Source organism: Neovison vison, chromosome 12, assembly GCF_020171115.1.
Source record: "Neovison vison isolate M4711 chromosome 12, ASM_NN_V1, whole genome shotgun sequence".
NCBI classification, from domain to species: domain Eukaryota; kingdom Metazoa; phylum Chordata; class Mammalia; order Carnivora; family Mustelidae; genus Neogale; species Neogale vison.
The window spans coordinates 68,680,562-68,703,036 of record NC_058102.1 but is presented as its reverse complement, the minus strand read 5'-3'; the positions used below and the strand labels follow the sequence as shown (position 1 = coordinate 68,703,036).

The window sequence follows — 22,475 nt, the reverse complement described above, 5'->3', positions numbered from 1 at the left end:
GGCTGGGACCAAATCTATCTTGAACTCCCATTGTAGCACATGGTAGGTGCTTTAAAAATCTCTCTGATGTGGACTGCATTAAATTGTCCATGTCCAAGGGCTATTACAAGGCCCCTCAGCACTGATGTGGAGATTACTGAAGACTGGTTGGGAAGTCCAGATAAACAACTGAAAGAACTTTTAAAAACACGTGCACTGGGAAGAGTGTATTAGCCCAACATCTTCATAAACAGTGCTTGCAAAAGCAGATACCTCCATGGGAAAAGTGCCTTTATTTGTCAGCTGGATTGCAGAATTCATAAAGAAGAGCCTATTCCTTTGTTGGAAAATAAGAACAATTTAACTTCTGGAAATGACTTCGCAGCTTGGAACCCAGCAATGCCTATTTTGGACTAAACTGTCTGTTAATTAAACTCAAATGATTAAACATTCATCACCTTGCATTGCACCTTTTAGAAAACAAAAACAAAACCAAAAAAAACCCCTGGGGCTTTGAGTGAAGAAAACACACACACACACACACACACACACCCCCACCCCCCCCACCCCCCCCCACCCCCCCCCCCCCCCCGTCTAAAGTGCATAAGGCCCGCAGGATTTAGAAGGCCAAGGGCGCCGCGCCGACTCCCGCGGGGGTTGGCAAACCCTGCGGTGGGCCCAGCGGGCGCTGCGTCCCGGCGCGTTGGCAGTTGGCGACCCCCCTCGACTCCCCCTCTGCTGCGGGCTCCCTGTGGCCTTTGGAGGCCCGGCGAGTCGGCTCCAAATGTTTTCCATATTTGTTCAGCCTCCGTAATTCGAATACCAGGGCAGGCTCAGCCCGCCCAGCGCCGTGCTCCGGGGCCCAGCGCGCGGCACACGCATCCACCCACCCACCCACGCAGCGGCCATGGGCAAGGACAAGCAGCCCCGCGGCCAGCACAGGCAGGGGGGGCCGGCCGCGGACGCCGCCGGGCCCGACGACATGGGGCCGAAGACGGGCAAAGGGGCCCCCAAGCAGTGCGGGGAGGAGGAGGCCCCGACGTGCTGCGGCTGCCGGTTCCCGCTGCTGCTCGCGCTGCTGCAGCTGGCCCTGGGCATCGCCGTGACCGTGGTGGGCTTTCTCATGGCGAGCATCAGCTCCTCCCTGCTAGTCAGAGACACTCCATTTTGGGCTGGGATCATTGTAAGCATCAAGTCTGTTTTGCCTAAGCGCGTGTGCCAAGCAGGAACGCACGGCCGCATGGTCGAGTCCAGACTAACCCAACTGCATGCGCCCTTCCCCAGCTCCACTCCTCTAACTCGCGCTCTGCTTGGTGACGGTGCCGGCCCGGGGGCAGGGCTGGGCGCGGTGGGACTCCAGCCCCTCTCCAGCTTGTAGCTCTCCGCGCCTCTCACGGGCCTGCCTCTAGCGCTCTGGAGCTGGGGAGGTGAGCCAGACGCGGCTTATTGTGGTCAAATTCAACGTTCTGGGTAACAGCAGCGGATTCACTTTGCCTTTGTCCTTACCCTGGTCCCCGGACCCCACCCTTGTCTCCAGATCAGTAACAAACAGTGAAGGAAGTTCACGGAGTACAAGGTTAGGAAAAAGCCTGCGTTTGGGGTTGCCACGTTGGGTGGTGTTAATTTGATTTTTTTACATTTGAAATTTCATTAGTAAGTTTTATAATGTTTTAAAGCAGGAAATGTGACTACAGCAAGCACAGCCTTAATCTGCGGGAGTCTGAAGTGGGATGAAGGCAGGGGCTGGCTATGGCAGGAGGGTATTTGGGGCTCTGCTAATGGATGTTCTGTTCTAGGCGAACACTGGTCAGCTGTTGTGAGTGTTGAAACACACAGCGTACTTGGCTTCATTAAATGGCTTCTTTGATGTGAAATGGGTGCCATTTACTGGGCACCTCATGTTGCCTGTCCTGATAGAGGCCTTACATTTATTATTTCTAATCCTTAGAAATAATCCATCATCCTTAGGGGCTGGTTAGTATTGTTTCATTTCTCAGAAGAGAAAACTGAGAGCGGACTCATCCAGGGTCGTGAACTGACCAAGTTAGCCAATCAGCCAAACGGATTCCTTTTTGCAGCAGACTACACCTGCGTCTTCCTCACCGAGCCACACTGCCGTCCCCATTCAGTTTGTAATTTTAATAGTCTGTTTTAGTGCCTTGAGGCTGACTACAGTCTCTTTCATGTGCATTTAGTTCACAATTTTTTATTTTATTTGATCCGTGAAACTACACTTGGAGGTGGGAACTGGGACCCTCTTGGCGCGGTGGGGGAAGGGGGAGCAGGCTAGGAGAAGTTAAATGACATTCTCAGGGCCTGACATTAAAAGTGGCAGAGCCGAGGGGACACTAGAATGGCTACTTCTGGCTCCTACTATCAACTGTGTCATGACTGCTATTACTGACCACAGGAGGTATAACTCATAAAACTACCCTCAAAATAATTTTGTATCAGGGACAGATGTTAAAAGCACCTGATAAATATGCATCGATGCAGGTATTTTCTCATTAAGATTATTTGAACTCACAAATTCTTGCCGAGTAATTTAAAACTTTTAATTTGTGTACTAAGAATTCCCATGAAATTATCATGATTGGAGTTTTCTAAATCAAGTAATTTTAAAAATAGCTTTTCACTAAGATATACTGGGTATTTTAGTCACCTAAATGACTGTCAAGATACTCAGCGGTGGAGGGGGTGGTGGAGCGAGTCTTTGTGTAAGACCAGGCAAGTTGAAACAAAGGAATAAGAGTCCTTCATTCAGCGGTTTTGACTATCACTTACAGGTGTGTCTTCTATCCTTTCCTTATGTCAACTTTAAAAAGTCCGGGACCAGAAAAGCACTTTTTTGATAGGAAAAATGCATCTTGATGTCTAAGTCACATATATACAGACTGGATCCACATCCACATACAGAGTGGATCGTGCCACTCTGAAATTTCACAAACTGAGCAATTCTGAAATTTCACAAGTGCCTGTTGGGAGCATCACGTGCTTTTAATTGCCTTGGAAGCTCCCTGGGTGTGATGCAAAGAGCATTGTAGACAGCCAGCTGTCTGTTCTTTCCAGTTTTCCAGTTTATAAACTAGGATCCATCTGAAGCTTGCCTGTGCTGTGTGGCCCTCATGCTATCTGTAAATCTGTTTTTCTTTCAACAGAGACTTTGTGGAGAAAAAAAGCAGTTAGAGGAGACTGTGAGAAGGGTCTCAAGGAGCTGGGCGAGGAAAAACTCTCCTCCCAGCTGGGCCACAGACCCCGCGCTTGTCGTCGGCATCTCGCCTTCTGTGTTTGGTCACAGGCACTCTTCCAGACTTTCAGGGAAGTAAGAGACAGGGCAGCTGGACGAGAACATACAGAAGCCTGGTACTGAGCCACAGGCTAGACATTATTTGCTGAATAACTTTGGACAGGTTACTTATAACCTAAGTTTCCATTTCTTCGCTGATGAAATCAGGTAATAAGTCCTACCTCTTAGGGTTGTCGTGAGAATTAAACAAATCAATACATGTTCTCATACTTACAGCAGTGCTGGCTTAGAGCATTCAGTGAACTAGCTCTTTTTATTAGCAGAGTAGCAATCACTGGGAGTGGCAATCACTCTTCAAATTAGAGGCAGCTCTATTTTATCTCTAATCTTGTGGAATAGTTATTTCAGACTCACAGTGCCTAGACTAGTTGAACTCTGAAGGTGATACCAGTTCAACATCTCAACTTTCTCTGTTCATAGCCAAATTACTCTTAGCAATCTTAACGGTATTCGATTAGTCCAGTACTTTCTGGACCTCTCTGGAGACTTACAACAATGAACTTGGAGGAAAGGGACCTCCTCAGGGTCATTTCCCTCAGGGATATGGAGTGACTGTGGTCTGGGATATCCTCTAGGGAATACTGAAATGTTTGCCCTGTTTAGATCTGCTAGATCAAAGCAGTACAGGTCAGTCCCAGGGGCTGAGACAAAGTAAAAATCCACTTAGGTCATTTAGGCTGAATTTGAATAAGCAGGGGTCCCAGACTGTGCCCCCAGTCCATCAACATGTTTAATGCCTCACTCTTCTCTTTCTTTTTGTACTGGTTGCCTCCATTACTTTGGGATTTGGGAATCACTGTTCTCATCATAGAATCTGGGTAGGTGGACGAAGCCACTTAGGTGACTTACTGACCAACGTCTGGGTGACTTGATGACTATTCAGTGAACTTTTGGTTACAAACTGGAGAAGTCCTTGATCATCTATGATCAGAGATTTATGTCCAGTGGAATTTTAGGAAAACAAATAGGTTATTTCCTGTCTATCCATAGATGTGATTTCCCTCATCCTCCATCAGAGAGATGACTGAAGGCTTTTTACTTCAGTTACAAAAGATTCCTGTAAAGGAAAGAAAAAAAAATGGAATGGAGCCACTGTAGAGACTTGGTAACCTGTAAAAGTGCCATTCTTCTCTCAAAATTCTTTATAAATGGTTTGAGGGTTGTAGGTCACACCACAATGGCAATACAAAGTGAAACAGAGTCTTTGAGGATGAACTTGGCTCAGGGCAGGGCAGTCTAGGAAATAAAAGTCTGTTTTGCATTTTATTCTATTCATGGTTTGAGTAGTTGGGTCAAATAGGCAAATAAGTTTGCTCATCATAATTCTTACTGATGGAAAACGTGTATGGACTGAAGGAATCTAAGAACATTGAGGCTTTTACTAAATTCTTGCTCTATAGAATACAGTCTTGGCTTAGATGAAGTGTAACATGTTTGAACTTTGGCTTATTTTTCTTCATGTAGTAACATTTGTTGGGGGGTGTCTGCTGTTCTAGGGATTGGTCTAAAAATAATGAGTCTTATACCAGGAGAAGGAGATCTCTAGAGATCCTGATGGGCATGAGCCCTCATCACATCTGACAGTAATGAATACTTCCAATTAAAAAATTTAACCTGCACAAATATTTTTAAAACCCATTACCTTTCAAAGTATTTCACTTACAGTGATTTATTTGCTTTGGCATCTCTACTCTGAAGTCAATTTCAGAGCAAACTCTTGCTTCTCATCCCTGATGGGGATGCATAGTATTTGCTAGTCTCTTGGCCCTTGTAGGGAATATTCCCATGGAAAGCAGAAATTTGCCTTATTGTGGTTTTCAGCTTTCCTCATAAGTTTCTCCATTGCTCCCATATCGCACTCAGCGAGAATAAAAACCCTGAGATGTACACCACATTAATCACATTAGAAAGTTTAAGGAAAGGGCTTCAAAGGAAAGGAAGAATATTTCCTTTCCTTAATGTCATTCATAAAATTCATCATATGAATCTGTAATGATTAAGAGTCTTGTCAAGAATTTCAATAACAGTTTTCGTATGTTAACTTACTCTAAGGAATTCAAAATGCAGGTGTATTCAGATTTTAAAATCTATTTTTAACCTTGGCTTAATGGAAGGGAAAATTGGGTGGTTATTTATTTTAAAACAGACTATATCCTGAAATGCACAAGGAGATATATGACATGTAGCAAGTAAGGAACAGATATTATCATCTATAATTTATAAGTAGAAAAACTAAGTAAGACATGATGATTTGGGTACAAGATTTGATCATAGTTATAGGAGAAACTGGAAGTGAGGAAGGTTTGGCATTTGGACTTTGGATAAAAAAGTCAAGAAGCCAAAAGTGGTGTCAGTTTTCCATATAGATGTATTGATATTTGAAAAAGTTAACTTCAAATTATGTTTTTAGGAATACATTACATAGTAACACATTATTTTTCATATTGGGATTTTGATGTGCTTCCAAAACCTAATATTATATCTCTGGCACTACTGGGAAATAATTTTTATTATAGCAACTGTCACAAGTTTTTAGAAACTGAAGAGTGGTAATTATATGGCCTCAGTCCCCACTGAGTATATAAAATAAATAATGGTAGGAAAATTATCTTTTGGTACATGTATTTCTCCGAGTAAGTGTAAAAATGGAATATAACTGAATTAATTTGGCAAAAGAGATTAATTATAATCAGTGTATGAAAATAAAGGGGATTATTTGAGAATTTGGTGATCTGTTTCCTGAAAGAATATTAGAATAAAGAATAAGAAAGCTTAAGATTGGACAGTCTCATTAGGAGAAATGTATTTTCACCTCTCCTGCTAGCCTGATACTAAGCCACACTTGCTAAGGGCCAAGGAAGGGCTTGTTTAATGTGGAAATTATTCCTGGATCTTCTTTCTCTTTTTAAAATAAGGAGGAAACATGCTGGGTCCTAATATTTTTCAGTTCTGTCGTGTGAATATATTCAACGCAGAAAGTTAATCTCTGGAAACTTTTGAGATATCAATCATCATTTGGTTTTTTTTTTATGGTAGAAATACTAGTGCATAGAATTTGGGGGTAATCAAATGAAACAGAAAGCTATTTATTCTCTTTAAGTACACTGTATGTCCAAGGGACTCTTGTGTATCCCCCAACACATGATGGGTGCCTGATCAGCTTTGAGTTGAATCCCATCTATTCCATACTTCCCATTATCTTTGCTTCTGTTTGAACTTACGAAAACCCATTTTTAAAAAAGATTTTATTTATTTATTTGACAGAGAGCACACACGTATGTGCAAGCAGGGGTGTGTGGTGGGCAATGGGAGAGGGAGGAGCAGCCTCCCTGCTTGTGGGGCTCAATGCAGGGCTGGATCCCAGGAGCCTGGGATCATGACCTGAGCTGAAGGCAGACACTTAACCGACTGAACCACCCAGGCACCCTGAGAAAACCCATTTTTTAAACTATCGTTTGAGGAATGACCTATAGTTGCGTTTTGCAATACAGACAGATTTAAGTTTATTGATAACATTTTAAAGAACTACTAGGGAATAATAAGGAATGTGTTATCACTTCATTTTGGGCTCTGGGGTTCCAGAAATATCCAGGATACACTAATGTAGCATTACTGAGATGTTTTATTTCCTCTTCTAAAATGACTACAGGTTAAAAAAAAAAAAAAAGAGGAAAAAGAAGTCATTTGACTTATTTCGCATACGTCTAAGTAGAATAAATTGACGAGGCTGAATGCCAATGTCTTCCTTCTACAAAGGAAGCAATGGCATAGATTTCCTAATTTAGCATAAGAGTTTCATAGTTGGCCAATATGATATCCACTTCGAATTTGTTCTGATGATATGGCTGTTTTCTAGTCCTTTTCTTGCCATTAGCCTTGTCTGTGACATTTGTATTAAGGGCATTCTTTAACCTGGGTCCATTGCTGGTGTTCTCTACCCTCTCCCCACCCCTGAAGAGTTAGCATCCACGTGAAAAGATCCACAGGAGGCCCTGTGAGGAGCTCAGTATGTGTATTTCTGTGTTGCTGTAGGACAGGAATGGAATCTCGTCATTAAACTTTAATTAGATATCATTTCACTGCAAACTAGAGAAATGCTGATCAGAAAGGGCCCATCAGTCTAGAGCTGGATGGGACCTCATGATGTCATAGTTTAACTCTGGTTGTTTCTTGCCATGAATATCCAGGTCCAGGTTTATGACAATGAGTTCGCAAGCCGAAGGTGAATTTTGTTTTTGAAAAGTGGATGTTGGTAACAGTGTTTATAGCATAAACTGTGTAAAAGCCTATTTTAGAGGCTTATCCTCTGAGATTCTTCGGATGCCGCCTCACATCTCAGTGTACTGAGAGAAAACTTGGCAGGAGTAACTGTCAGATGCCCGAGTGAGGTAGCTCAGTGGATCCCCCTGGTTAATTTTAAAATTCCTCTGTGTATACCTACGTGTATGACAATAACGAAAACGCATTTTCCTTTCAGTCTTAGTCTGCTCTAGCAAGTTCTGTTCTGGTCTCTCTTCCTGGCTTGCAGACAGCTGCTCTCTTACCCTGTGCTGCCATGGGCTTCCTTCTTTGCCTTGCTTGGAGACAGAGTAGGGTCTCTCTTCCCCCTTATAAGACCACCACTCCTGTCAGATTAGGACCTCACTCTTCTGACCTCACTTACCCTTAATTACTTCCGAGATGCCCTGTCTCCAAATTTAGTCATCTTGGGGGTTAGAGCTTAAACCTAGGAATTCACGGAGGACGCAGCTCCATCCATAGCCCTTTCAGTGAGGGATGTAAGTTGGTACAACCACCTCTTAATCTCCTTCCCAGTTTATTCCTGAAGTCCCTATGGCTTCCATTGTTCCTGGAACAGTCGGAAGTCTGCATGTTTCTTTTCTTTCTTTCTTTCTTTTTTTCTTTTTTCTTTCAAGATATTATTTATTTATTTATTTGAGTGAGAGAGGAAGCAAAAGACAGAGCATGAGTAGAGGGGGAAGGGCAGAGGGAGAGGAAGAAGCAGACTCTCCACTGAGCAGGGAGCCCGATACAGGACTTGATCCCAGGACCCTGAGATCATGACCTGGGCCAAAGGCTGATGCTTCACCCACTGAGCCACCTTGGCTGCCCCTGTCTGAATGTTTGTAGCAAGTGAACTGATACACGATGGTGCTGCTGGGTGGTGGGGCTCTGTGCTCAAGCCAGTAGCGAGACGCAGGGAGGAGGTGGTTTTTACTGCATTTACGGAGTGCTGCTTCTGTCAGATTTCTGTCAAAATCAAGTGTAGTAGATTCAGCTAGTGACTACAATTCTTCGGCTAGCTTGGGCATTTCTTTGCTATCTTAGCTCTTTAAGGCTTAGGAACCATTGTTCAGCAAATCTCTGCCTTTCTTTTCTGTTCTGGGAGTGACTTGCTGTCAGCATCTAGCTAAATGATACCTTGGCTTTCTGAGGCAAGGAAGTGAGGGTGGTCAGCTGTGCGGTGGCCACTGGCCTCTGATGGGCAGTGAACTCATGCTTGGTGTTTCTAGAACTCAAGGGAAGTCACCTCTCGGGTCTTTATACCGTGCGGCTGTTGTTCTCATTTTTGACGATGGTTCTGAAAGTGACCAGATGACCCATTGTCGTTCTACAGAATGGGTGAGGATGAACTCTGGAGGTGTTCCCACCTGGGTCTCATGATGTAACAGCCTGGGAGCCTGCGTCTCCTTGGTGGATCTCCCCGCTTCAGCACGCCTTCCTATAGGATCCTCTTTGTCCAGTTAGACATCCTGAATGGGGCTCTGCTTTCCTTTATCAAGGGCCACACAGCCCAGACTATCCCAGAGAGAAAGACGAGAGGAGACTAGAACCGCCGATCCAGTCCGAGGCCTGGAATGAGGAGCACATGCAGGGTATGGCCCTTGTTCCGGGGACACCTGGCAGTGTCTGCGGGCTGATCTTTGAGCATAGCTAAAGTGGGTACTCCAGAGATGGCCCCTGCCTGACATCCTGAAGTGTGTTTCAGTGTCGCTGTGTTTCCTGGGTGCCAGCAAAAGGCCAGTCCGTGAGCGGACACCGGAAAGCAAAGGGTTTGCTCACAGACCCCATACTCAGGTACTGCTGAAGAAGTTCTGTCGGAGCCTACTTCTGTTGGAGCCTGCTTCTGTCGGAGCCTGCTTCTGTCCTTGCAGAAAGGAGCGATGCTCCACCCTGACTGGGAGAGGCCACAAGAAACATCTAGGACGTTGTTTACCTGGCATCCCACTCAGCTGTTGCTTTGAAAGTGTTTGATTCAGCATTCATTATAATGAGCCATTAAAAAACCCTTTACGATAGGTTATTACCAAAGAAGCCCTCTCTTGTGTGGAAGATAATGATAGGTGACAAGGAAAGAGGGGGACTTGCTACTGTGTTAACAATACCCTGACTAGGGGGAGAATTTTGGCTTTTCAGCTAGGGAAACAAAGTAACCTTGAAGCTTCCTTCTAAAGGATCAGGTGTGGCTCACGTATCAGGCCATTAGGCTCAGGCTGAGTCTTATCTCACTTTAGCTGTGCAGGGAAGGCTAGGAAGGAAGGAGGCCTTTTCCCAGATAAGGAAATAGCATTTCAGGGCTCGTCATTTCTGCTGGAGGGCGGAGTGCGCTGCTCCCTTAGGGAGAATGGAGGACGACCATCTCTACCTCAGGGAAAGGCGGGAGTCCAAGGCCGCGAGCGAGCAAACCAGGTCTCAGTGAGGTGAAGACAGTATAATCAGTGAAAAGTAATCCCTCCAGGACCGCGTAGAGCTGACAGAACCCAGCCGTTTCAGTTCACATGTTACATGTTCAGGAGGGTGAGGCGTTTCTCGCATGCAGTCAGCTCGTGAGATTCTGAGGCAGAAGGAGCAAACCCACACAGGTTGGCTTCGCCTCATAATCTTCTCGTGAACAAGTAGTTTAGGACGCCTGTTAAAGCGTTTCGATCTGAGTTAAGGGCTCTGAGACCAAATAGAATGTTTAAAAATGAACCCAGGGCGACCGTAACTATTGTGTTATAGAAGCCTCGATAAATTATTTGCATTCAGTGACTGACTCTAGTGCGTCACAAATTTTTCCACCTCGAGACCTCCCTGAGGCCTCGCTCCCCTTCTCCCCGTCCTCACACACATCACAAAAAGCTCAGTGTCTGGCTAACCCATGTTGCCATGGAAGGGAACAGGAGAAATGTTAGAGACGCTGCAGGCTGCTTGGGGACACTGACCTCTTCATTTTGAAAAGGACAAAACACTTTTCAAAGGAGAAGTAATATTACTATGTATTACTTAATGTTACATTATAGCCTGGTATTTTTTTCTTTTAAAAAGTGCTCTCAATTAGAAAAGCCACTTGATAATATTTTTCAACGGTTGAACAGGATGGTTCTCTCGTTTACACTCTGGTTCCTGTGTTATATAATTGAATTTATATTGATTTACTGTATAATTTCTACATGCTGTACTATTTCACAAATGTTTACTTATTGTACTATTTCAGATACATGAATCCAGGTTATTCATGTAGAATTCTCTCTGCAATCATTATAAAGTGGGACCTAATTTGAGAACCTGCTTAGTTATGTCTGAGTAAGAAGATCCAGTCTATAACTAATAACTATACTACAGGACGAGGCAAAAATCCACATTCACAGGATTCCTTTCCCTTCTGAGGACTTGAAAAATCCCAAAGAGAAACAAATGAAGTATAGGTTATTTATTTTCCCCACAAATATGTAGCAATTCTATCCCTCCTGTTGACTTATGGGAAATGCTAGAACACAATTTTTGTTTCTTTTACCTTCTTTGAAAATGGATAATTTTGCAAATGTAGGTATTTATTGAATTCATTCGCAATTAGTTTCTGATTAATCACTACGAGAGTGAGTGAGGTGCTTGATTAAGAACAGAAACAGAAGCCTATATGAGAAAGAATACTTAAGACTTTTAAAAAATTTGCGGTGGGGAGGGGCAAAGGGAGAGGGAGAGAGAGAGAATCTGAAGCAGACTCCCCACTGAGCATCGAGCGGGCCTAGGGCCTCCATCTCACCACCACCAAGATCACAACCTGAGCTGAAACTAAGAGTTGGATTCCTAACCAACTGAGCCACCCAGGCGCCCGTAGAGTTTCCACATCTTTTCCTGTCTCGGTTGGTCTTTCCATATGCTAGGTACAGTGGCCCCAGGAGCTCAGTGTCTGGGAGAGGACACACAGATAGCCAACTACCGTACAGTTTAAAAAACCAGGTACTAAGGTCCTGCCCTGAAGAAGATAGCACAATGGAGTCTGTGATTAACCCCATTCAGGGAGGATCAGAAAAGGCAAGGTAAGGGGGTTTTGAAATCACAGGACAGGCATCCGCTTTGGGATGAAACAAATGTGGGTAGAATCCTAGCTCTATCAATCTGTAGCCATTTCCAAAAACCTTTGGTTTTGCTCCTTATTGTCATTTTTGTGTGGGCTTGAATAAGTACAAGCAGCCCTAGGCAATTCTATGATTATTTTTCAATTACGAAAACTTTCAAGTATATAATAGCGTGTAGAGAATAAGAAGACAACCACCTACTTATACCCAGGTTTGTCATTTTAGTATTTTGTCAGAAGTGTTGTTTTTTTTTAAGAAAGAAAATATTGCAATACTTGTTTCTTTCTTAGTCCTATTTACCTACCCCACCCTCCTTCTGTTACTCTCCTGAATCTGGCACTTACCACACCTATGAGTGTTTTTATGCTTTCTTATATGTATATAATCATAAACAATAATTACTTGTGTTTTATATTTCAAATTTTATATAAATGGCAGCATAACATCATTTTTGCTCAACATTGTTTTTGGGATTCATTTATAATAGTACATGGATACCATTCATTCACTTTTGTTATACTGTATTTCCTTATAGAAATACATAACGATTTATTTATTCTCCTGTAGATGAAAACTTAGGTTATTTTCAAAACTGATTTTTTTTTTCTTTTGCAGTTACAAAGTGTTACAATGGACATTATTTCTCATGGCTCCCCATACACGTATTTCAAAGGTACTTTATGGCACAAATTCTAGAAATTGGAATTATTGGATCATAAGATATAGGCATTTTCAACTTGCTAGCTATTGCTAAGTCAGGACCACAAAGCCACAGTTATATGAGTTTTTATTCCCACCAGCAGCAAATTAGAATTTCCACCAGTCTACAACTTGTCAGCATTAGTTACTGTCAGGCAATTTACATTTTTGCCCATCTTATTTATCATGTTTTATGTTTTTCTGATCACTAGAGGAGTTGAACATGTTTTAATGTTTACTGGCCATTTTATTTGTTTTCTAACATTTATTTACAACTATTTTCTATGAGTTGTTTGTCTCTTACTCATTGATTTATAGGATTTCTTATCTTTGTTATTTAACCTTTGTGATTTGAGCTACTGCTCAAATAGTTAGTACCATGCCTTTCATCCTTACTCATGGTACCTTTGTTGCAAATAAGATTTAATTTTAACATATTTATATTTAACAATCTTTTTTATGGTGGGTGCTTTGATAGATTTTAAAGAAATCTCTTCCTACACCAAGTCATAAAGATACTTTTCTAGATTGTGTTCCCAAAATGCTGAAGGTTTGCTTTTGTATTTTTACCTTTAATCTATGTAGTCTAACTTTTTGTGTATGAGATGAAGTAGTGTCTCATTTTTCTCATACAAATTATTGTTTTAGTACTATGTAATGAATAATTGGTCCTTTCTATACTTAACAGCTACTTCCATTTATCATCTATCAGCTTTCCATATTGGATTTGAGGATTGCGTCTGTGAATCTCGTTAGTTTCATCATTTTATTTGTCCTTCACTGTGCTGATACCATAGTATTTCAATGAACAGCACCGATATACTCCTTGTGATGAAGATGGCAGCATAGAAGCTCTCCTCCACCCTTCCCTACTCCCATCTTGTTCTTTTTCCAAATTGCCTTGGTAAGACTTAGCCATGTTCTCTTTTGTCTATATTTTAGAACTGGCTTTTGAGGTGTTAAGAAAAGTACTTTTGGTATTTTCATTTAATTTATACTTTATATACATGAGCAAAGACTCTCTCTTCATTTACCTGATGCTCTACAGTTTAGCTATAAGGTGTCCAAATGTAGATTTGCTTTCACTTTTCCTACTGGGGACTTGTTATGTTTCCTGAATCTAAAGATTTTTGTGTTTTTACCAATTCTGAAAAAATTCAGAACATTTTAAATATTTGAAAAAAATTATTTTTTATTTATTTAGTTTTTCAAATACCATCTCTTTCTTCAGTTTCTCTGCTTCTGAAGCTACTATCAAAGGTATGGACCTCCTTATTTCATCTTCCCTGTTTCTCACCCTCTCCACTGTGTCATATCTATTATTTTGAATTATTTCCTCAGTTCTATCTTCTAGTTCATTGTTCCCGATATCAGTTGAGTTGAACCTTTCTATTGCATAGAGTATTTCATTCCAGTGTTTTTTTTCTTTCTAGAACTTCTATGTTTACTGATTTTTTAAAAAATATCCCTACTGTTTTTTAAAGCGCCCTGTTTTTTATTCATATTTTCCATTTCTTCTTTCATGGCTTCAATTATTTCAAATGTTGTTTGTTTTTTTTTTAAAGAGGCTCTATTCTTTAGTTCCATTATTTGAAATTCACAAGCTTTAATTCTTAGAGAGTGTGTGCGTATGTGTGTGCACATACTAAAAATTAATCAAAATACTAATCATCCCTAACAAGTTAACAATTTCTTAATAGGATCAAATCAGTGTTCAAATATCCTGGATTAACTCATGGATATTTCTTCACAGTTTGTCAGAATCAGATCCCAATAAGATCTATACTTGAGTTCATATATTTCTTTCTTATGTTTCCTTTACTCAAAGATTTACCCTTTCTCTCTCCTTTCTATCAAAGCACACTCTGTCTCCCACTCTTTCTTTTGTCCCCCCTTCTCTTCCTCTTTCTCTCCTCTTCACAATTTTTTGTTGAAAAAAAATCAAGGTTTGGGGTTTTGTTTTTGTTTTTGTTTTTCTTTTTTTTTTTAGGACTACTTTCTCAAAACCACCTCTACACACCCCCATCAACTAAGACAGAACACTTGTCTTGATGACTTCCAGCGCTGGAGGGTTCATTATTGTCTAGCCATATAAGGGTGTAGCCATTTGCAGGGCCTAGCTTTATGCCATGATCTTAGCTCCATCTCTTAGCCAATAGAAGCTCAGAGCATTTTAAAGTATTTTATAGCTAGAAGGGTTTCATAACAGTTAGTCCTTACTATTATGCAGAAATAAAACCTCTCGATGTTTTAAAAAATCTTCTTTGGATCAACTTGCAGGTTTCTTTACCTCTCTGAGTCACAATTTTCTATAAGATGGAGTAATATTTTTTGCTTATAGCATTGTTTCAGGGAATAAATGAGCTTAATATATGCAAAGCAGGTGATGCACAAAAGGTACACTTTCTGGGTAGAGGAGATTCTTGAGCAGGGTTTGAAGAATGAATAATGCTGATTCAAAAATAGCTGAAGGGGGAGTACTATACCAGGAGGATAAAAAAGTAAAAGGATGTTTTAAGTAAAAGACACAATTCATGTCCTAAGCTCAATTTTCATCCACAACCAACTTTATCGCTTCACAGTTTTATTGCTTGTGTTCGTTCAGTTTTTTTTGAGGATGTAATGGCAAAAATTCCCAGTAGTTACTATCAAATGTGAATCTTAATATAGACACACAGATATGTTATAATATTAAAATAAGGAGGATTAAAATAAGTAGAAACCAGAAGAATAAGAATAAGAAACCAGAATAATAATAAGAAACCAGAAAATAAGGAGGATTAAAATAAGTAGAAACCAAAAGGATTCTACTTGAATGTCTCCATGATAAGTCATGCATTAGGATAGTTGTTGGATTTTTCTTCTGTTTTCTGAGTTGATACAATGCTCAGTTGTGAGATTCATTGGTTTCAAATGAGCTATTTGCAGTAATCTTTAGGCAAGGTTTTTGGAACTTACGAATTGCAGCAACTTCGTGCTGGCACATCTCTCAAAGATCTCCCTAGCTTTCCAGCCTTGCTTTGGCAGGGACATCAAGAAAAGCACACTATATCCATAGGATTTGGGGGATTCAGGCTCCCTTCATCCGGCTGCTGGTCACAAATTCCAACTCCTTTTCAACAGTTCCATCAGGGTAGTTTTCTATTATCTTTTAAAACAAAAATGAGGTACAAGTGAACATCTGCAAAGCACAATGTGTGCTGAGAAATAAGGCAGTCACTTGACAAGCACATTTCCTTCCCACTCTTTCTGTGCTGGTACAACAGATCTGGCTGAACCACACAGTGATGAAATTACAATGTAACATTGGCTGAGAAAATTAAAATTAAAAGTGTGTGTAATACAAAGGTATGCAAAGATATATAATACATGTAAATATATGTATACTTCTGGTTATCAGATTGTTTGAAATCATGATAAAAGCCAACACTTTGAATTAGAAAGGACATAACCTACCATGGGAAAAGCTTTCAGCCTGGTATGTAAGTGCTCCTTAATATTCCCTCCTCCACCCTTCCCCCTCTTCCTCCTCCTCCTTTTCTTTAAATTTTCATTTATTTATGAGAGAGAGAGCACACAGGGGAATGGGGCAGAGGGAGAGAGAGAATCTCCAGCAGACACCCCAATGAATGCAGACCCTGAGGTGGACTCCAGGCGGGGCTTGACCCCAGGACCCCAAGACGCTGAGATCATGACCTGAGGAGAAATCAAGTGTCAGGTCCAACCGACTGAGCCAGTGAGGTGCCTCATTACTCCTTACTTCTTTACCAACCAATCAGAGCTTTAATCCCAACAGAACAGGTGACTCTATTTCATTGTTGATGATTACATGAGCAATAATGTCCTTAGAATTGCCTCATGACTTCTTAGAAATCTTGTGTTTACAATGTATTTTCCAAAGAAATCTGGATTGAGCCAAGTTCTAGGTGATAGACCTTCTTTGTGTTTCAACTTAATTCATTATCACATTAAATTATTTATTTTGCATACCACATTTGGAAAGTCCATACATTTACAGTAATTCAGACATGGACCTGTCAGGGATCAACTCCTCAGTCAAAAGGATAATCATGATAATGAAGGGGAGAAAAAGACTGAGAGGGTATTATAGATGGTCTAAACTCAGGTGTGACCAAGCAAGTGTCATTTCTCTTTAGACTCTGAAAAGAAATCATTTTCTGTGATAGAATTGATTATCCAGAATTGCCTTTTCATGGAGAGATTTTGACCTCAATCTCTACCAACTTCTTTTAAAAATAATCTCTTGGCTTGTCTTTGCAAAGCAGATATTACAAATTGTCCTCTCAGCCCCCATAGGAGGCTGGGAAAATGTATAGATGAGGAAATGTGCTCTAAACCCAACTCCTCCCAGGCCAAGTAATGTTCTTGAATGAAGAGAATTTTCCTGCACTAATACTGTCCGTTGGCAATTTTTATTCTAAGGAAGAAACAAAAATAAGAAGAGTAAAACAGTAAAGATCTGGGTCTGTAGATTCCTAAGGCAAATGAAAAGGCTCTGAATCAGGGTGCCCGGGTGGCTCAGGCGATAAGCATCTATCTGCCTGTGGCTCAGGACATGATCCCAGGGTCCTGGGATCGAGCCCCACTTCGGCTCCCTGATTGCTGGGAAGTCTGCTTCTCCCTCTCCCACTCCCCCTGCTTGTGTTCCCTCTCTCTGTCTCTCTCTGTGTCAAATAAATAAATAAAATCTTAAAAAAAAAAAGAAAAGAAAAGGCTCTGAATCTCTTCCTGATAATGTGATAAGACAAATAAAACTCTCTTTAGCAAAGGTTGCTAGACATAAAAGTTGTTTAGTTGCTATAGTTTTTTTTATAGTGGAAAAGAAGCTACTACTTTACTTTGGGTTTAATAGAAACCAAGAAAAATGTTTCCCTTTTTTTTCAAATTTGTAATTAATGATCTGGGCTTTAATGCCTGTGCATTAATATTTGTAGCATTTAGAAACAGTTACAGTTTTGTCTTGCATCTCGCTGTTCAATTCTGTCATAAGCTCTTCAGTTGATTTTGACTCTTACAAAGTTATATGCCTGTTGCTTTTGGAATTTCCCATTAATACCTGTTCACTATGTTTGGCTAAAACAATTATATATTTTTAAAAAGTAATATTAATCTTTGATCTATCTTCGCTGAACAGCATTTTTTTTTTTAGAAATTAAATACTTGTCCTTGTAAAACCATAATAGTGTCATCAGAGAAACATATACAGCTTGCATAGTTACCAAGATTGGCATTTCCTGGGTAGTAGAGAATAAATAGTTTGAAGCAGAAACAAAAAGAAGCAAAGAAAGAATTGTATAACTCTTAGGTGTTTGCAAACTATTTATGTCAGCAATACTGGGAAGATTTTTGAGAAGTGAGCCCTTGCTATGAAAGCAAAAGTAGCCCAAGTCATTAAATGAGTGGATTCATTTATTCATTTGACATATGTGCTGGGTACTCTGTGACATCCTTTATATATTCTGTCTCCTATAGTCCTGACAGCCATTTTTGAAGTAGGCATTGTTGGTCCTCTCACAGATGATGGAACTGAGGCTTGAAGAGGATAACTTGTCCAAGACAAAAAGCTAGAATGTAGCAGAGGTGGGTTTTGAACCCCAATCTGTCAGATCCATAGCTAAGATATATTGCCTCCATCTCTGTCTTTAGGCATACAGCCCATTTTGCTGTAAAACTTTATTTAGTTACCCTCTGTTGGCTCTTATCTGGGGCATGTGTGTGTTATCTTTTATGGAGTCTGTTAGGTCTCAGATAACTTATAGTGCGTCCGTGTTGTTGAAATAACAGAAACAGCAAGGCTCTCCTAAGAAACAACTGTGAGTCCACCATCTTTTTAAAGGCGTTGCTGGGCATTACCAGTTCAGTGTTTGAGGGGGGAACGTATCGCCTTGAGGATTTATTGTTTGTATTTCGCTCATGTTTGTCGGAAAAAGAAGCAATGATGTGAAGTCCTATGTTCTCCATGGCTGCTCTTAACAAATGACATAGACTCGGGTCTCTCAGTTTATTCGTCTGTGGTCTGCCTGTCCACTTTGGAGCATCAGGGAGTGCTTTTTGTCTCTTCTCTTTACTGAGGTATCTCCAGACCCTCAAAGAGTACCTGGTGAGTAGTAGGTACAAATGAATACTTGTTAAATGAACAGAATGATAGAGGGCTACATTTATATGTATTATTCATTTTAGCTCAAATTTAAGAGAGAGTTATACTGGCACAGTTTGAGGTCCTATGAGATGGGAAAAAAATAAAACCTACTCCAATTGCAGGTGCGTGATTTATGATCCCAAACACAAATGATAAAGTATTATTTTGTCTCTGTTGCACATGAAGAGGCTGAGTCTTAAAGATGACATCGCCTTCCCCCAGCCTGGACAGTCATTTGCCTCTCAAAGACTGTTGTGCCCACCATGCCTCAGGAGTGGTGCTGGGTACCTTTCAGCACAGGAGAGGAGCAGAGGCGGAAATGTTCTCCAGATCTCTGCAGCTTCCATTTCACTCACAGTGAATTCCAGATTCTGCCTTGGAGGTGGCCAGGCTGTGTGATGGTTAAGAGCCACGCTCTGGACTCTTGGTGCCACTCTTAGCTCTGTATTTGCTCTGTGACCTTGAGCACAAAAGCTTTCTGAGGCTGAGTTGCCTTATCTATGAAATGGGGCTAATAATAGTGTCTACTTGATAGGTTTTCATGAAGACCCAATGGGATAATTTACCTAGAATGCTTAATTTTTTTTTTTAAAGATTTTATTTATTTATTTGACAGAGAGAGATCATAAGTAGGCAGACAGGCAGGCAGAGAGAGAGGAGGAAGCAGGCTCCCTGCTGAGCAGAGAGCCCGATGCGGGACTCGATCCCAGGACCCTGAGATCATGACCTGAGCCGAAGGCAGCGGCTTAACCCACTGAGCTTAATTTTAATGCCTGGCACGTAAAAGTCCTGAAAATTGGCCTTAAAATGTCTAAACACCTAGACTTGATAATTCGTTTTTCTTATGTAAATATAAAGATCATGGCAAATATCCCCTGTATCTGCTAATACAAAGTAGACTGTGTGCAATTTGTCACGAGACAGTACACATATTATCAGTTTTTTTTAAGATTTTATTTATTTGTCAGAGAAAGAGAGCACAGGCAGGCAGAGTAGCAGACAGAGGCAGAGGGATAAACAGGCTCCCCGCCGAGCGAGGAGCCCGATGTGGGGACTTGATCCCAGGATGCTGGGATCATGACCTGAGCTGAAGGCAGCCACTTAACCGACTAAGCCACCCACGCGTCCCTTTGTTATCAATTTTAAACATGGTTAACTTAGTAATACATCTGTGAGCCCCTCAGTATGCTTGAAGTTTGGCCTACTCTAATAAACATATAAGTGTCTTGCAATAATGATAATAATTACTACAATTATTCTCCAGCTATTTCTTATGCATGGTTGTAGGCACCTTATTTACATTAGCATTGCTCTTTGAATAAACCACCAAAAGAAGGCATCATTGTCCTTATTTCATAGTTAAGGAAACTCAGGCTAAGAAGAGTAAATAAGTTTATCCAAGATCATTAGTTAGAAAAATAATAGAGTCAAGTATCAACTGTAGCCTACAGGTTCCCCCCTGTGCAGCACTTAATTATAGTTTCCTACTTGATTTTTAACACAACTAAAGAACAGTTACCACTTGTTGAATGAACTGTTAATTGATGTTTCATGCTTTTGAGAGTTATTTTCACCTTTCTTTCCTCATCTGATTAAGAGTATTTTTCAGTCCTTTTATCTTGCTTTTACCCAAAAATGTAATTTAAAATAATAACTAATAATAATAATAATAATGATGACCTCATGACTCTAGCAAATTTAAGTCCCATTTAACACCAAAAAACTTTATTGTCTCTAAAAAAATAATACACAGGAGGGAAAAAACCCACAGCTGATTCACTACCCCTTACATCTAGGAAGGATGAGGGGTTCTGATGAGTGAACAGTAAGGAGGGGTTTGTGCGAGCTGCTATTGACTGTTCATTTTCCCTCTCAGCCCAGACGGATCAAACGGTGTTACCCACGGCAATTAATTTTCCTGTGCCTCAGTCCTTCAGCAAAGCAGGGATTAAACTATGAATTTCCAAAGGGCAAAGAGGGTATCTTACTCTTCTTTCTAGTCTCAGTATATACCTCGGTAAAGGTTGTTGAGCTAAACGCAGTGGGAAGTAATGCCAAGGTGAGGGTGACAGTGAAGAGCAAGATCTGAAAGATGACATCGTACCAGTTCTGACTCCATTTCTGCAAACTATTCTGACTATTGGGCTTTCTCTCCAGGCCTCTCCCTTGCATCTTTATATTTGATGCCGCAGGCTGGTTTCTGGGATTCCAAAGAACTAGGACATAGTAATGCGCCAAGCTTTCCTCTTTAGTTGCAGACTAATCCCACTTGGTTGCCAGATGCTGCTGTAAGAGAAGAGACTCAAAGGAGGCAGAGTGAGGTCAAGGTACAGGGGTGTGCTCCGGGGCTTGTGACAGTGGGCTGTGCACATCTCTTCCCAACCGCGTGCTCAGTGACTTCACACTGATAGCGGTGAAGGATTTTTTTTCCCTCTAGTTTTAAGGATTCCTGCAGTAGGAAAGACTAAATTTCTTTATGAGGAAACTATTGTTATTATGTCTCCTTATTACTTATAATAAACAAGTGTTTTGTAGGAAACTCCACTTGTCAGCGTATAACTCCAGATCCCAGTCTTTCAGATAAACCCGATATCAGGGGTTGGCAGGTAGAAGACATTTTAGCTTAAGCTAGTGGTTCTCAAAGTGTTGTTTTGGGACTAGCAGTGTTACCCAGTAATTTGTTAAAAATGCAAATTTTTGGTCTCCACCCCAGACCAATTGGATCAGAAAGTCTGGGGATGCCAGTTTTTACCATGTCCAATACCAAGCATTTCTGACACACGGGCTTGGACTTTGTCTTACCATCAGGCCTTGGCAATGAGAATCTGGTAAAATGCTGAAGTTATGCCACAATAGCCTTTCCCATCCTTCTGAAATCTTTATTCAATAAACATTTCTTAATAGATATTCATGAAATTTTTTTTTATGTATTATTTAAATCTCTGATATACTATGTGTTAATCAACAATTTCCCAGTGAGACTGCGTTCAGTCAACAGAGTGCTGTCTTTATCATTTGTTGAAAATATTTCTAATATTCTACCTTAAATCCTATTTTTTAAAAAGATTTTATTTATTTACTTGACAGGGAGAGATCACAAGCAGGCAGAGAGGCAGGCAGAGAGAGAGGAAGGGAAGCAGGCTCCCTGCTGAGCAGAGAGCCTGATGCGGGACTCAATCCCAGGACCCTGAGATCATGACCTGAGTTGAAGGCAGCGGCTTAACCCACTGAGCCACTCACGCACCCTACCTTAAATCCTATTAAACAGATGAAAATCCACAGAAATTCTCTTAAGAAACATCCAGAGTAATACTTAACAGTTCTGCTATGTCTCTCATTGATCAATTCTCTGTGCAAACATGAGAAGAGAGTTTGTCTTGTTACTATACTGACTGAATATAAAGGTGAAAGTTGATTAACTTACAGAAAGAGAGTCACGTTTCAGGTACACACATGAAAGGGCTGGGGTGGAAGGAGGAGAGAGACTTTGAAAGGCATTTGACAGGGGAAGGTCGTATTCCCCAGGCAGGCCTGTCAAGCAGCTCTGTCGACAACAAAAAGAAGAAAACAAATAAATTGGAGGTTGTGTGAATGTCACAAGACCAGAATATAAATCCGTAGGACATGGAGTGAAGTAAATATCAGTAATTCACATTCTCACAAGGTGTTTTAGGCTGGTATCTTCTAGCTATGCGAGAATGAAAAGGAAAAAAAAAAAAAGAAAGTAATACGTAGGTAGAATCTCCCAGACGTTGGTCTGGCATTCACCTTGATGCATAATACCGACCCTTCAAAACACCACGGCAGGCACATCAGGGCCGGCTGATGGAAACAGAGACAATGTGTGACAAGACTCAAGACTCCCACATCTAGAAATGGATCTAACACTCAGAGAACATTTCATCCCTGTCTAACTCTAACTCACCAGAGAGAATGCAGCCTTCACTCTGAGCAGACAAAGAATGTCCTTAGACAGAAGGTGGAATGT

At 41.0% G+C, this 22,475-nt stretch overlaps 1 protein-coding gene across 1 annotated transcript in view; it reads left to right on the top strand.

Annotated features, from left to right (window-relative positions):
- Positions 1–886: 886 nt before the first annotated feature.
- Positions 887–22,475, top strand: part of SSPN (sarcospan) — a 36,912-nt gene continuing 15,323 nt past the window's right edge. Inside the window, exon 1 of the mRNA XM_044228126.1 lies at positions 887–1,162. Within this exon, the coding sequence (XP_044084061.1) occupies positions 887–1,162 (276 nt within the window). The remainder of the gene's footprint in view (positions 1,163–22,475) is intronic.